We start from the raw sequence: 17,101 nt of genomic DNA on the forward strand, positions 1-17,101 counted from the left end.
ACCTGAAACAATTAATAGTTTTAATAGCATTACAGCTGTTCTGTATAATTTTTTTATGATAAAGTTTGACAATATCTTTTAGTGAAAACTGAGCGAGAAGTTCGAGTAAATTATCGATACCTAAAGCCATATCGCCTTATCACGTCACTAATTGACACATTAAAATATTGTTGATGGTCGTTATTCTTTTCTCATCTGTCATTGTGTCAAAAGTACCAAAAATGGCGGCGGACGGTGACGATGTGATTAGTGATCAGGAAAAAGTTAGAATTGTTTCGGATTTTATACTACATTCACCACCGGGAGAGTTCAACGAAGTGTTCAATGATGTGAGGGTATTGCTGAACAACGATACCCTGCTCAAGGAGGGCGCGAGCGGTGCCTTCGCGCAGTACAACAAGGACCAGCTCACGCCCGTGCGCCTCGAGGGCTCCGAGCTGCACACGCTCGTCACCGACCACAACGACCTCGGCGGCGGACGGTTCTTCGACCCGCGGTCGAAGCGCTCCTTCAGGTATGACCACTTGCGCAAGGAGGCGTCGGAGTACGAGCCGTACGAGCCCGACCGGGTGGCGGAGCCCTGGCGGGCGGCGCTCGACGTCGAGCTGACGAATTACGTCGCGGAGCACTACAAGCACGGCGCGAGCTTGGTAGTGGGGCGAGCGCTCGACTCGGGGACGGTGTCGCTGGTCGCGTGCATCGAGGATCATCAGTTCCAGCCCAAGAACTACTGGAACGGACGGTGGCGATCCGTATGGTCGCTGACTGTGGGCGGAGGGGCTCCGGCCACGGAGCTGCGTGGGATGCTGCGTGTCCAGGTGCACTACTACGAGGACGGGAACGTTCAGCTCGTGAGCTCCAAAGAAGTCCGCGCGCCTCTCATCGCGAGCGGCGAGGTGGCCGCCGCCAAGGAGTTCGTCCGGCTGGTGTGCGAGGCGGAGAACTCGTACCAGACGGCCATCTCGGACAACTACAAGACGATGAGCGACACGACGTTCAAGGCGCTGCGCCGCCAGCTGCCCGTGACGCGGAGCAAGATCGACTGGGCGCGCCTCGTCTCGTACACCATCGGCAAGGAGCTCAAAAGCCAATGATGTCCCGCCGCTGCGCTCTGAGCTGCAGCGGTCGCTCCATGCCTCTGTACATATTCTCGTAAGAGTAAATCTTGTTCAAATATTTACTCGCCCCGGGCGCTCCCGGCGCGTATTTATCTATGAGTATAGAGAAATCGCTATTGTAACTGTTAAATTTTATTGCATTTTGTTACTCTCGTGAAAGGATATGGAATGCTTCATCTTCGCCCGCTTCCAAGTGGCATTTATACCATAGTATTTTAAATTTATTGAACTCCTTTTTTATTCCAGAGAATACTTAACTTGTCCGTTTCAGATTTTGTCGTGAGATTATGGAGATGATTTCTTTAGGGCCGCCTGTTCTACAACTCTAGATACTAGACTCTAGATCTGTAGGGAATTTGTTTTGATAGATTACACAAACTTTTTTTACAAAAAACGATTGTTGTAAAGAGTATTGTTGTGTAAGCAATATGAATTTGATTTGGTTTATTGCGATCGATAAATGTATGTCAATTACAAAGAATGTATATGTTATAAATCTTATAGCTATCGCCTGAACAGTGACCTACCTAATATGCTTGAATCTTAGTCCATCCAATTGATAATTGCATTGAACATCAGTATTATTTGTATATTAGTTCTTTAGTGGTAGCCGCATGCCTAACTACATCTTTGAGAAGTCTACAATTGCATAAATGGATACCAACAACGTTGTTCCTCCAATCAGGTTTATTGTATGCTGTTTATTATGAACAAAACACTGCAAAGTATTTTAAGAGGTGCAACTTCAGAAATTCTTCTAAAATTAAAGTTCCTGGTGTTGCACAATTTGCTTGAACATAATTTAAACTAAATTGCTATCCTTTTCACACTACTCCTTACAGAAAAGGATAGTTAGTACTATTTCAACACATTTTTATTTTTAGACCTGTATACATTGCCTACAACAATATTAGCAATTAGAGGCTCCTATGCAAAAAGTGTCTAAGACCATTTTTGTAATTGTTAAAGCAATGCAAGTCAAAAGCACTATCCTTACAAAAATACAAACATTTTCAACCTAAACATTACTAATAACAGATAAGATATAAAAAACTTTATTCTTTTATAAATTTCATGTTTCCAATACAAAAAGTAGATACAACTCTTTTTGTACAGTACTCTAGTTAATGTGTTAAGATTTGCTTTTATAGTATAAGGAACAACAAGCTTTATTTGCTATAATCTGCTAAAATAGACAAATCTATTGTACCATACAAGGTGCAGTACGCGCACACCCTTCCACTACTAAAGAAGCAGGAGAAGCAAGCAACACACAACACCACACAAATCTTCCAGAACACACTCAACATACATTTCACTCTGATAGCATAGCATTGCATCCTCAGGAGATATAGACTCCACAGTGCACAATTGCAGTCTTTTTAACCCCCAACCCAAAAAGAGGGGTGTTATAAGTTTGACGTGTGTATCTGTCTGTGGCGTTGTAGCTCCAAAGCTAATGAACCGATTTTAATTTAGTTTTTTTTGTTTGAAAGGTGGCTTGATCGAGAGTGTTTTTAGCTATAATCCAAGAAAATCGGTTCAGCTGTTTGGAAGTTATCAGCTCTTTTCTAGTTACTGTAACCTTCTCTTGTCAGGGGTGTTATAAATTTTTTATTTATACTTGTGCATTTGAGCCTCCATTTGTTTACTTCCCTTTAGTCTTATGCAAAGGTATACTTAGGCGTGTAACTGCCATATATTGCTTGCATGATATTACTGTATGTCTGTTTGAAGCTGAGAGGGACGATCATATGGTGCATTTAATTGTAGTTAATTTAAAACAAATGTCCACGTAGCTTTAACGCAAATTTTATGGGCAAAAGAGCACAACGATTGATTTGATTCTATGTGTTTGCATATGCAGAGGTTTGCTCAACTTACAGAGATATAATGGTGGTGATAAACAAAAAAATATTGTCCATAAGATTATGGCGTCGCGAGTGAAAGCGAAAGAAAGCATAACTTTTTTATATTATGTATGTAATAATAACTTAAAATGCCAATAAGGTTTATTTTGTAATTATTATTAATTTAAAGAAGGTACATTAATAAATAAATGGATAAAAAGAAAATCCCAAGAATTCTGTAATGTATGATTGAATTCATTTGAATAAAAATATATATTAAAATGTTGCTAAGAATGTTTTTATTTTCTCAACACTCAAGCCATGATTTAAACGGAAACCTAGCATGTTCTAATTAAGTTCATATTAAGTAACTTATAGGTTAGTAAATAAAGTATAACAGGGCTCACTCCGTCACTTACTCCATACAATCGTAGTTCCATTTTCATTTGAATATTAAGCAACCAAAGTCCATGAAATTTTGCAGACATATTTTAGAAACTAATATCTGTGCCTGTGGTTTTTAGATTTTTCTAAAAATATGTAGTTTTAAAATTACAGGGGCTCAAAGATTTGTATATGAATTTTTAAGACCGCGTAACTTTGAAACCGAATATTTTAACAGAAATCTGGAGATAAAAGTAGCCTATGTTGTTCCGTGGTGTAAGCTAACTCTGTACCTACCAAACATCAAAATCGGTTTAACTGTTGGGCCGTGAAAAGCTAGTAGATAGACAGACACACTTTCGCATTTATAATATTATTAGTAGGGAACTTTCGCATTTATAATATTAGTAGGGAAGTATGGAAAGATTTACATTGACCTTTTAATTAATTGGTTTATTCCTTAATAACTGTGTAACTTCCGTGATAAAACAAGGCCTTGTCCCTCAGTAGCTATTAGCTTAGACTAGATAAATGAAAGTCTATTATCGAGTCTACATCAGCGTTGTAAATAAAGATGAGTGTGCCTTGCCGATACTGTGGCCGGCCGCATACCATTAGAAATTGTCTGTCAGACAAAATCTGACGTCTGTCACACAAAATCTGACGTGCGCCGTAAGGCACTCTGCTCATGCATTTTGGATTGGAGCCCGGGCGAGACGTCCGGCAAGTAAAATGGATCTAAGCAGCCTTATTTTAAAGCTCCTGGTCTTCCATACGATCTATAGCTTTATCTTTAACTTAAAATCAAGGACTTTAAGGGCTATTCTAGGTGTTTTTATTTTAGGGGAAACGTATACGGGGGCTTGATTGCGGTAGAATGACAGCTACAATATTGTCACGATCGCATCTGATTGGTTGACGCTCGCTCACAGTTGGCTACAATACATTGCTGCTACAAGAATATAGAAGACTAGAGGATGCCCGCGGCTTCGCCCGCGTGGATTTAGGTTTTTAAAGATCCCGTGGGAACTGTTTTATTTTCCGGGATAAAAAGTAGCATATGTCCGTCCCCGGGATATAAGCTAACCCTGTACCAAATTTCGTCAGAATCGGTTAACCTGTTGGGCCGTGAAAAGGTAGCAGATAGACAGACACACTTTCGCATTTATAATATTAGTATGGATTGATGCAGGTTTTTCGGAAAATTCGCCGGATTTGCCACGGTCGTCCAGCGGGCATCAGTAAGATTTTTGACGGGGAATTTCTAATGATATGCGGTCGGCCTAACTACAACGACGCAATATGAGTGAGTCACCGGTCGACGCGCCGGACGCCCCGACGTTGTCAGCAAATTCATTAGAAGTCCGAATTTACATTCAATGCACTTTTAGCATTGCATTTTTAGGGTTCCGTACCCGACGAGTGTCGACGGCTATTACCTACTACTATAATATACTAAGTCTTCGTCTGTCCGTCCATTTATCGTCTGTCTGTCAGCGGGTTTTATCTCAAGAACCGTAATTAAGTATATTGAGAAAGTTGAAATTTTCAAAGACTACTTAGGCATGTATTTCTATTGCCGTTATAACGACAAATAATAAAAAATTCAAAATGACCGCCTTGTTAGATAAAATTAAAAACACTTAAAAATGTTAGGATAAGTCCGGGGGAGTTCTTTTTCGTTCATCTCACAAAATAAAAGTATAATTGTTTTTATAACTATTTATTCTCCTAACATTGTCATCGAATTCCATTATAAATATGTATAAGTATCACAGAATTAGTAATAAATTACTATTCTGTGAGCTACATACTTAATTGATCCTAGTCATAAGGCTTCTATAAACTACGCATTCGATTTATAATGATAGTCGTTACACATCTACCCTCAAAGCTAGTAATGCAATTCGTATAATGTTATAACACATCAGGCTTGGGCAGACAAACGTGACGGCAAAACGCGACTCTTAAGAAGCCGTTGTAACACTTGGTAATTTATAAGAAACTAGAGGATGCCCGCGGCTTCGTCCGCGTGGATGTAGGATTTTTAAAATTCCCGTGGGAACTCTTTGATTTTTCAGGATAAAAATAGCCTATGTGGTAATCCAGGGTATAATCTATCTCCATTCTAAATTTCAGCCCAATCCGTCCAGTAGTTTTTGCGTGAAGGAGTAACAAACATACACACACACACACACACACACACATACAAACTTTCTCCTTTATAATATTAGTGTGGTTATGAAGACGTCCACTCTATAAACTCTGAAGCGCGTAGGTATGTAACGCGCCGGGCCACTACTGAGCACGGGTCTCTCAGAATGAGAAGGGCTTAGGCCATAGTCTGCCACGCTGGCCCAGTGCAGACGTACCTGATAGATGATAATAGATCGGGAACCTACATGCTTGAGAACTCTCAGGCATGCAGGTTTCCTACGATGTTTACCTTCACCGTTAAAGCAAGTGATATTTAATTGCTTATTTAGCTTAAAAGTTAAAACTCCATGATTGAAAAATTAGAGGGCTCGGGAATTAACGACCTCCCGAATGGAAAACCGACGTCTTTACCACTGGGCTATCACCGCTTTTTTACTTAAAATAAAATTAAACAAGGTTTTTAATAACTAATATATTTTATTTATGAAATTCTTATCTTCACAGCCTCTTTTTTTTGCGCTGCCATGTTTACCTATTAATATTATTTCTATGGTTTCATCTACTTATCGAATACCTACTGACTTAATTATATTGATCTATATTACATAATAAATACCTAGGTACCTTAATAATGATTAGGTACAAAAATCCCGCATAGGTAGGTACGACGTTTCATACAAAAATACATATTAATCAATTTAAAATAGGATGACCATCTTCCACTGTTAAAAAGTCAGGACACGTGTTAAACCGAAAACTTAACTTACCTACTTAATTCTAATTACTCTATTATATAATTTTCTAATTTCACACACCATAGAAAATAAGTTTATCAGTCTTATGTATTAAAAATATTTGTCTTACGATTAATTAGAAAATGTTTTTTTAAAAATAATGCTTATTAAGTTTAAGTACAGTATAACTTTAAATGCAACAGTGATCTGAGCTATTTGTTTTAAAAATAGTACATTGATAATTTTTTAATCATCAGTTGGCCACACTGGCTTATGGTTAATGTAATAATTTTGTTTATAGTAATACGGAGGTTGGTAATAATATGGATTATATGGAACTTCTGGAAATCTTCTCCACGTCGAATGTGTGTTGATAGGAAAAACTGTAAAAGAAAGAGTTATTTTCGATGTTAGTGTTAGTTATTTTTATATTTTCTTAGTTTGGGGGAACATGCCAAACGTTTCATGTAAAACTTGTAGCCCGTTAGAACTGAGTTTGATAAATAAGTTTGTATTAAGTTTTAAAAGCTTATCAGTCTGAGAGTAGAGTGAAATTCGAAAAGTTGGCGGTTGAAACCCGTCCTATAGCACCATTGCCGTACTCACTTCAAAATTAACCTTTGCTCTTAAAAATGAAAATATATTCTTAAGAAAATATTGAAAGGAACCCTCAATTTTCTAGCCAGTTTTTGTCAATATGGTTCCGAACCATAATATGGTAGATTCACTTGGCAATAGCATAAAAAAGTTTAATTGAATAGTTTGTTATGAAACGTTTACTTATATTCTTTTTTATTGGGATTTAAAAGCATTTTAGAACGAGCCAAAATAACTAAACTCGATATAAATCATACCTATATCTGGCGGAGGAACAAAATTCTTTGGCGGCAAAACAATCGCAGGAATGGGTCCTTCAATACCCGTTGGTACATCTAGATCCTTATGTGAATCTATCACATGGAAATCATTGAGCAAAGGGTTGTCTACTGCTAGTTTTTCTTCAGTATTATGTAGTATTAGCTCTCCTTTTACATCATTTTTGTTGTAATCCTGTATTTCAGAAGTTGTATCACGAATGACTTCATTCGAAATCTTCGATTCATTTTGTATATCGATTGTAGTATTTATTTCTTTGGTAACTAAATTTTCCCATTGATTTGTTGTATCTTTGTTATAACCTCCGTTCATTAGTTTATCTTTTTCGTGGTCATTGACATTATTTGTTTCTGTACTGGTATTTGCTATGTACTCATTTTCTTTTAGAATGTCATTTTCATTTTTCACACTTGATCCATTATATAAATTACTATCTTTATGAACTTCGTTGTTTTTACTATCTGATTCCCTATTTTTAGTTATACTGGAATTAGTTACAACTGCACTAAAGTTTGTTAAATATTCATCTTCTCTTGAAACTTCATTTTCATCTTTTGTATTTATATTTGCATTTATATTTGTTCTATTAATTGTAAAGTTTGTATCATCGGAATTTATTGTAACTGAATCAGTTACAACCACGCTGGTATTTGTTATATATTCGTTTTCTGTTGGAATTTCATTTTCATCTCTGATATTTTTATTTAATCTTGCTCCATCAATAATATTATTATTACGATTATTATTTTCACTATTTAAAAGTTGGTTTTTAAAGTTTTTATGCTTTTCAGAATCCTCATTTTGATTTCTTTTAGTTAAATTGTCGTATAAAGGATCTTCAAGTGGAATTCCTTCAGGTATATCCTCAAAGGAGAATTCGTGAGTGATAAGTATTTCTTCACTATCAGTTAATGATTTAGCTTTATTGAAGAGATTGTCTGACGCGTGGTAGTTACTTGTATCGTGGACTATTCGGGATGGACAGTCTTCTGGTATGGTGTACATCTAAAAAAAATTTTTTTTCTTCAAAGAAATAAAAATTAATTCAAAACTAGATTAATAGAAGTCTTCTAGGTAAACGCCCTCCACCCTAGATCTACAGACCGTTGCTTTACGTCAGGCATTATTGTCGTCAATGGCAAACATGGTATTGAAAAAACAATATCATTGGTTAACATTTGGTGCTAGAATTTGGACCAATATATTCAGCCATTTGTTTATAAAGATTTCTTCATGTTTACCTGTGTATCCTTGATATGTGGCCGGTAATAGTCCAACACTTTGGCATGCGCAGGTTTGGTCCTTGCTTTGGGCCCAACCGCGTGTATTTTATAGCACTGGTGGCCAGCTCGAGATATCGTGTCGCTTCCGTCACGTGTGCCTAGATATAGGGTAGCTTTGCCACTGGTCGGGGACAGCTCTATGCGACGGAGTACTGTAAATAAAGATATAGGTGAAAAGGTAGAAGTTTATAATTCTTGCGGATCTACTTCCATAATATAAATAATAATGATAATGTTTGTTCGCTCGTTTTCTATGCACTCTCGAATCGTTTATCCGATTGAGTTTGAAATACTGTACAGTTGTTATTGACACTTGCGTGAAGATTTTTGGCATCATACTATCACTAAGCACTGGTAAGCGAATAATTTTGCCGAGTGTAATGATTGGCGCGTGAGGCACATTGTAACGCGTACAGAACGTGCATCAGATGTATTTCATAAGTTTGAACGTGATATACATTAATATATTGTAAGTAGCTATCTTAAAATCCAAATCATATTATGCTTTTCGTTCTAAATATTGCTGGATAAATCTAATAATGCAAGATAATTTTTCATAGTATTTACTACCTGCCTACCGAGATGGTATTCATTTGCCGTAACAATTATTTTTAAAGGAACTTCTTTGAGTATACATTTTCCATCACAATCATATTATTTTTGAACTTCTTTGAATAAACGGGAATGGCCCCCAAAAACAGCAACATGTGGTCACCCTACTTGTATTGCGAGTTTATTATTGCAGCCATACCCAGATTAATGTCACCGTAGACGTACACAGCTGACGTCGCGAATTGCGATGCACAGCTGGAGCTTACCGGGTTTATTATTGGAAATAGGTTAATTAATAATAACAGAATTCCACGGATATTGCGATGTGTACCTACCTACCTATTTCATAGATATTATCATCATCAAACTGTTACTGGCTTATACTGACCGCGGATCTTCTTAGGATAGTAAGGAAGTGGCCATATATCCACGCGGGTCAAGTAATCCGCACTAATTGACCCGCGTGGTGGACTATGGCGAGTTCTTTCTCGGATTGTATGCGTAATGCCTAAGGTATTTTCTTGAGAAACCAAAAAGTCGGCTCACTACTGACCGCGGATCTTCTTAGGATAATAAGGAGGAGGCCATAGTCCACACGGGTCAAGTAATTCGCACTTGACCCGCGTCGTGGACTATGGCGAGTCCTTTCTCAGATTGTATGCGTTATACCTAAGGTATTTTCTTGAGAAACCAAAAAGTCGGCTCACTACTGATCGCGGATCTTCTTGGGATAATAAGGAGGAGGCCATAGTCCACAGACCACACGGGTCAAGTAATTCGCACTTGACCCGCGTCGTGGACTATGGCGAGTCCTTTCTCAGATTGTATGCGTTATACCTAAGGTATTTTCTTGAGAAACCAAAAAGTCGGCTCACTACTGATCGCGGATCTTCTTGGGATAATAAGGAGGAGGCCATAGTTCACAGACCACACGGGTCAAGTAATTCGCACTTGACCCGCGTCGTGGACTATGGCGAGTCCTTTCTCAGATTGTATGCGTTATACCTAAGGTATTTTCTTGAGAAACCAAAAAGTCGGCTCACTACTGATCGCGGATCTTCTTGGGATAATAAGGAGGAGGCCATAGTCCACAGACCACACGGGTCAAGTAATTCGCACTTGACCCGCGTCGTGGACTATGGCGAGTCCTTTCTCAGATTGTATGCGTTATACCTAAGGTATTTTCTTGAAAAACCAAAAAGCCAGATCACTTCTGATCGCGGAACTTGTCTCGGGGTGAGGAGGGTATGGCCATAGTCCATAGTCAAGTGGGGATTGGCAGACTTCACCCACCTTTGAGAACATTAGGTAAGTATAGAGAACTCTCAGGCATGTACGGTTCCTTACGATGTTTTCCTTCACCGTTACAAGACAAAGTTGAAAACTAAAACCCGACTGTGATCGTCTTAATAAACGCTGAAATATTACTAATTTTTTTTCTGTCGCTTGGTATATTTAAATATTGTAGTACATTTATATTTTTGAACTCAGAATTTCTCCTCTTTCATTTGACACCCCACTCGATACAATAGCAAAAAAAAAAAAATTTGGACACCCCCACTTTTTTCATGTAACATCCGTTAGGACAATTTTTTTCGTATAAAGTGTAGCCTACTATGTCACCCGGACCTTTACGACGAATCGATTGACACCTCATTCATCAAAATCGGCCCAGTGGTTTAGGCGCTACGGTGGAATACACAGAATCTGGATACAAACACACACACACACATACATACATACATAGACTGCTAAAATCATAACCCTTCCTTTTGGCTTTGCCGCAGTCGGGTAAAAAGTGGACTTAAAACATAAATATCTCCGAAAAGATATAATAGAGGTGCGTGGCTGGGATCGAACCCCGAACTAGAAGGCCGACAACGTCTTAACCACTAATCTATCACCGCTTTGCATCGCATAGATATGAGTTATATATTATTACTAGCTGATGCCCGCGACTCCATTCCCGTGGATATAGGTTTTTAAAAATCCCGCAAGAACTCTTTGATTTTCCGGAATAAAAAGTAGCCTATGAGTTAATCAAGGGTATAATCTATCTCCATTTAAAACAGCCAAACCTGTCCAGTAGTTCTGCGTGAAAGAGTAGCTAACAAACATACATACATACAAACTTTCGAGTTTATAATATTAAGTAGGATGTTATGTAATGATTAAAATTCTACTTTTTAATAGACTTCCAGACTTTAATTTTAGGATAGGACTACAGAAATCCAAATATAATATTATGAAGAAAGACAAAAAGAAGTATTTTAAAGTTGGCTGCTTGATATCAAAGTTAGGTAGTGTCCGTTTTCTTGACCTGGTATTACTCGTAGCTATTTTAACAGGGCTCTCTTCGTCACTCGCTTCATACAATCGTAGTTCCAATTTCATTTGAATAGGTATTAAGCAACCAAAGTCCATGATATTTTGCAGATATATTCTAGAAACTAATATCTGTGTCTGTGGTGTTTTAGATTTTTCTAAAAATGTGTAGTTTTAAAATTACAGGGGCTCAAAGATTTGTATGTTTAAGACCGAGTAACTTTGAAACCGAATATTTTAACAGAAATCTGGAAAACCACAGACATAGATAGTAGTTTCTAGAATATGTCTGCAAAATTTCATGGACTTTGGTTGCTTAATATTCAAATGAAATTTGAACTACGTTTGTATGAAGCGAGTGACGGAGAGACCCCTCTTAAAGCTCGGGGAAGTGTTTGTTCCATCTGAAACTGAAAGCGATATCTAGGACACGTTTGCGAGTCATCCAGACTTGTCGTCCGCTTTTGTTGTTTCTACTTTTCATTTTGGCTCTACGTTTCAACTTTCAACGTGACCTAATAGATAGTACAGTTTTTGTACTCTTTGTTTTGGAATTCAATCCAAATTGAGTATTTGAGTATGAGTATTATTGGCGTCACTCAGCTAAATTAATAATTTTATATTATTTTTGACAACTCAAATCAACTTTTTAAAAATAACCTTACAGTATACACATATAGGTATCCTAACCAAGGTAGGTAGGTAGATCAAAGATTAATGGGTATATGACTTGTAGGCGTAGCTAAGAGATAGTGTAGAATAGAATTGAATAAATTTTTAATCAAATAAACTTTTACAAGTGCTTTTGATCCGTCAGAATACCTAATTGAGATTAAAATTTGAAATATAATTTTTCTATGGTCATTTTGAAATTTGCACCTTTAAAAAAAAATTGCGACTTTAAGCAAATTAAAAAGCTTTACGCTTAATTGGAGGGGAAAGGGGAGTATTAGTCATGATTAGCATGGCTAATATTCTTTTAATAATTACAAAATTTAATAAACCCCCGACACAAAAACATCTATAAGAAAACTAGAAAAGAGCTGATAACTTTCAAACGGCTGAACCGATTTTCTTGGATTATTAGCGAAGAACACTCTCGATCAAACAAAAAAAAAAAAAAAAAATTAAAATCGGTTCATTAGTTTAGGAGCTACGATGCCACAGACAGATACACACCTTTTGGGTCGGGGTTAAAAAAAGCGACACGTTGCAGTTATGGAAACTACTTTCAAAGTCCCACATTTGAACCGTGGCCTAGTGGTCAAAGGCGATCCGATTGCGATAGCCAGCGGAGACGAACGGTTTGAATTCCGCCAGTTTCATTTAGATAGGAAGTAGGTAGTTCACAAAATGAGAATGAATGAAAGTAATCTCCCGCTAGATAAAGGCTGCGAGTAAACAGGGCGCCTCCATGCGACTCGCCCTTGACCCAGTGCCGGCTGAATTACTGAAATACGCCCCGAGCGTTTCACTGTTGATTAACTGGTACTGTCCTAAGTAGGTAGTTTATTAGGGTTCCGTATCTCTCAAGGAAAAACAGAACTGTATGGCTGTCTGTCTGTCGATAAGTTAGTTCGCAACGTTGTTATTTGTCAAAATCATCAAAATAGACCATACAATTTTGACAAAATAACAAGGTTTTTTATTAAAAAAAACGAGCGGTTTTTTATAAAAAACGAACGGGTCACCTGATGTGAAATGATTACCGCCACCCATGAACATTTGCAGTGCCAGAGGAACCGTCAACGCGTTGCCGGCCTTTCAGGAATTTGTTGACCTGCCCGTTGAATAACTCCATATGCAGAAATCTAAGTTTTTGAGACTGTAAGCACATCAGAAGATCTTAGCCCCATTGGATGATGGATACCTATTCAAAGCGTACGAAGTCGTAGTAAAAGCTTCTACCATAATATTCTGCTCAAGCGTCCCACTACATTATACATTATGCACTAAACAGCGATAGTAAAAGAGAAGATAACATTTTATATTAGAGCAAGATCCTAGGACCGCCAGACCTTACTACCTAATTAATAAATTAATATGTAATACTGCCAGATATTTCTTGTTGGCGGTAATTTCCGCCAGACGCTTTAAAGCTCGAAAATCAATACCTAGTTAATCTTATTTATAGTCTGAGTCGTAATTTTAATATTATAGCGCTCGGAAAACGTACATAAAAATCAACACTCAGATTGAAATCTATAGAGTGCACTTTACTGTGCTTTGACTTAAGTTTCAGTTAAAGCAAGACAGATTTATGCCAGCGGTATAACGCTGTCTCGTTTTAACAGTGTCTTAAGTCTGAGCAAAGTCAAAGTGGCTCTATAGATCTCAACATCAGACTCAAGAAAAGTGTGAAATACCTTACTGTAGCAACTGATATCTTTACATTGACCGTCGGCACAAGCTAAGCAAATGTGTGTACTTAAACTAAACACTAATATACTACTCATATCTCATAAATTTTGTTATGTATTGTTGTCTCAGAAAATCAGTAATTACTCTATCTTACACATTTTGTTTCTCAGAAAATAAGTAATGTCTGGCGGCACTGGGATATTGGACCATATAACACTTTATATGGATCTCGCGGCGTCGCTCGGGCAGAGTGCACGTCACAGACATTTACTCGAATGCTCTCTACGCTAATGCCTTTTACGTGCACCCAACTACTCTGTACAATTTATTATAACTATAGATATATGTTGTCTGTCTGTCCGTCCGTCCGTCCGTCGTAACTGTCAAGAAAACTTATAGGGTACTTCCCGTTGACCTAGAATCACGAAATTTGCTAGTTAGGTGGGTCTTATAGCACAAATCCGAAAACACAGAATTTGTAGTTACATCACACAAAAAAAATGTGTATCGGCGGTAATCACTTAAAATCATGTGACCCGCCTGCTCATTTGCTAGCCATTTTTTTAAATGCATGATCAGTGGGGGGGGGGGGGGGGGGGGGTTTGGTGAAAGCTATCACATGAATGGACGAATCACTGAGCTCTCGTGTCAAGCCATCACACCCTCGCACCGCCCCACCACCGCAGGAACCTACCCAGTCATGCGTTATGCCTGTAAAAAAGCAGTCGAGGTAGAAGTCTCTAAAAATGACAAAGAAGGACTTTTACTCACACGTATCGTTTCTTTGTAGGTGTGAGTACAGCGCGGCCGCGTCGGCCCCGAAGCCTCCGGGAAGGCCCACTTCCAGCAGCGCCATTTCCGGGAACGGACCCACCCATAGCACGCACACCTGTATGCAACGACCAAAAATGACAATGTGTTTCAAACAAGTGTAAATTAAAAATTTTCAACACCCCCGACAAATCATTTTCAAATAAATAATTATGTATATCTAGGCAACGTCCATCTTGACAGCTTGACATTTGTCAATTGACACTTGAATATTATGAACCTAAGGGTTATCTAACCTTCTTTTCTACAAGAAAACTAGAAAATAGCTCATAACTTTTAAACGGCTGAACCAATTTTTTTGGATTATAGCTAAGAACACTCTCGATCAAGCCACCTTTCAAACAAAAAAAAGTAAATTAAAATCAGTTCATTCGTTTAGGCGCTACGATGCCACAGACAGATACACAGATACACAGATACACAGACACACAGATACACACGTCAAACTTATAACACCCCTCTTTTTGGGTCGGGGGTTAATAAAAACATTATGTATGTCTTTCTATCTGTCTGTCTGCGAGCTTTTCACGGCCTAACAGTTTAACCGATTTTGATGGGTACAGAGTTAGCTTACATTCTGGGGAAAGACATAGGCTACTTTTCAAAGAGTTCCCACGAGATTCATAAAGGCCCATTCTCTTAACCGATTTATATGGTAGGTAGGTACAGAAGTATCTTGTTTCTTGGAAACTGACATAGGCAACTTTATATCCCGGAAAACCACAGAGTTCCCACGGGATTTTTAAAACCTAAACCCTGGCGAACGAAGTTACGGACATCATCTAGTAATAAATAAATAAAAATATCTAACTAAATTTTAAATACAATAAAACATTTACAAGTATTTTTGAATCGTCAAACGTATCTATCACTGGTTCGGAATGCATTTTCTACCGAGAAAAACCAGCAAGAAACTCGGCATCAAAAAGAAACCTCACCTCAACAGTAGCGGCGCAGAAGCAGACCGTGTTGTTATCGCAGTTGAACGCCCCGTCCGTCTGTACATCCACTTGCACGGACAGAGTGTTGTGTTTAGCTGCCTCTTCAGATAACGTGTTGTAGAAGCGAGTGGCCTGAACTAATGCACACCCACTTCCTGAAAATGGGAGAATGTTTTAAGGCCAAAATTAATTAGGTATTCTTTAGTGCCGTTAACTCACAGGTAAAGCCCTCTCAAATGATACTCCACCTGATATAGTTTTCTTACTTTGAAAATTGAAAATACTTACTACCTAATTAGATTAGTTCATGAAAATATATTTTTTTGTGATGTAACCACAAATTCATAATTTTCGGATTTTTGCCTATACTTTTGTTGGCTATAAGATCTACCTACCTGCCAAATTTTATGATTCTAGTTCAACAGGCAGTATCCTATAAGTTTTATTGACAGACACGATGGACAGACAGACAACAAAGTGATCCCATAAGGGTTCCTTTTTCCTTTTGAGGTACGGAACCCTAAAAATGCATCGGAGGCGGGACAATTACAATCTGTTGGACAGCTTACAAGTGACGGCATAGTGCTGAAACTTATTATTTTATGCTCTTATATCGTCCTGTATACGTCACCTGGTGGTTCATATGACCCATCCATTTTTGAACATGGGCCTGTAGTCTAAATTTTCTTACATAATAATGTTTATTTTTATTTTTATTAGACAACAGAGAAACAAAACAGTGAGCTTGTACACAACGTAACCATAAGCAAAGCTCACGCGCGCTCGCTTTACCTAAAAATTAGACGACCTCACTGGCGCAGTGGTAAGCGCTGTCGCCTTATTAGTGGGAGGTCCCGGGTTCGATTCCCGGCTGGGTGTGGAATTTTATAATTTTTAAATCACTGGTTTGGTCTGGTAGGACGCTTCGGCCGTGGCTAGTTACCTTCTAAAAACTTCTATAAAATACCCCTTCCAGGTTAGCCCGCTTCGATCTTAGACTGCGTCATCACTTACCACCAAGTGAGATTGCAGTCAAAAGTGAAGTTGTATCTGAATAAAAAAAAAAAAAAGTCATTTACGAAAAAGTGGTCACTTACCTTCAACACTAATTTTGAGTTGGTCAGTTACAGGGATCTTGGCGAGTTCAGGTAGTTTGACCGCGGTGTTGAGGCGAAGCTCCTTCCGGTGCGCCCCGCTTCGGATGGTGACCGTCAGGTTGTTGATTGATGGAAGGAGAGTGGTCCATCGTGACAGGCCTTCGAGGGTCACTAAAGTGTCCTAGGTTTGAAATATATTGGTTTTGATCGCCATAATCGATGAAATAGAAATAGAAAGATTTTTATTCAAATAAACCTTGACAAGTACATTTGAATCGTCAATTACATCTACGGAAGCCATTCCTACCTAGAAGCGAAGACCGAAAACGAATATTGTAAATGTAAATGCGAAAGTGTGTCTGTCTGCTAGCTCCTGCAGCCCAATATTGTAACCGATTTTGATGAAATTTGATTAGGTAGGTACATCCCGGGAAAGGATATGGGCTACTTTTTATCCCAGAAAATCAAAGACCTCCCGTGGGATTTTTACCAATTTATATGAAATTTGATACAGAGGTAGCTTGCGTCCCGGAAATTGACATATGCGAGTTTTTATCGCGGAAAAGAGTTCCCACGGGATTCTTAAAAACCT

General features: G+C 38.3%; 2 protein-coding genes across 3 annotated transcripts in view; one reads left to right on the forward strand and one right to left on the reverse strand.

The window, feature by feature from the left end:
* The first annotated feature begins 188 nt into the window (after nucleotides 1–188).
* LOC123875900 (F-actin-capping protein subunit alpha) lies at nucleotides 189–2,504 on the forward strand. The gene has a single exon (XM_045921983.1). The coding sequence runs from the start codon at nucleotides 222–224 to the stop codon at nucleotides 1,092–1,094; it is 873 nt and encodes a 290-aa protein (XP_045777939.1). The 5' UTR covers nucleotides 189–221; the 3' UTR covers nucleotides 1,095–2,504.
* A 3,895-nt stretch (nucleotides 2,505–6,399) lies between these two features.
* Nucleotides 6,400–17,101, reverse strand: part of LOC123875897 (pregnancy zone protein-like) — a 40,325-nt gene continuing 29,623 nt past the window's right edge. The window contains exons 24-29 of one of the 2 annotated variants that reach the window (XM_045921975.1): nucleotides 16,510–16,690; nucleotides 15,410–15,567; nucleotides 14,412–14,529; nucleotides 8,361–8,554; nucleotides 7,098–8,124; nucleotides 6,400–6,626 (exon numbers count right to left, since the gene is read on the reverse strand). In XM_045921975.1, the coding sequence (XP_045777931.1) occupies nucleotides 6,490–6,626; nucleotides 7,098–8,124; nucleotides 8,361–8,554; nucleotides 14,412–14,529; nucleotides 15,410–15,567; nucleotides 16,510–16,690 (1,815 nt within the window). In that variant the 3' untranslated portion in view covers nucleotides 6,400–6,489. Of the gene's footprint in view, nucleotides 6,627–7,097; nucleotides 8,125–8,360; nucleotides 8,555–14,411; nucleotides 14,530–15,409; nucleotides 15,568–16,505; nucleotides 16,691–17,101 lie in introns of both variants that reach the window. The other variant, XM_045921974.1, reaches the window with a different exon arrangement.

Source organism: Maniola jurtina, chromosome 20 (assembly GCF_905333055.1).
Source record: "Maniola jurtina chromosome 20, ilManJurt1.1, whole genome shotgun sequence".
NCBI classification, from domain to species: domain Eukaryota; kingdom Metazoa; phylum Arthropoda; class Insecta; order Lepidoptera; family Nymphalidae; genus Maniola; species Maniola jurtina.

Coding starts and splice junctions, on each gene's coding strand:
- LOC123875900 (XM_045921983.1), top strand. CDS start 222: ATGGCGGCGGACGGTGACGATGTGATTAGTGATCAGGAAAAAGTTAGA.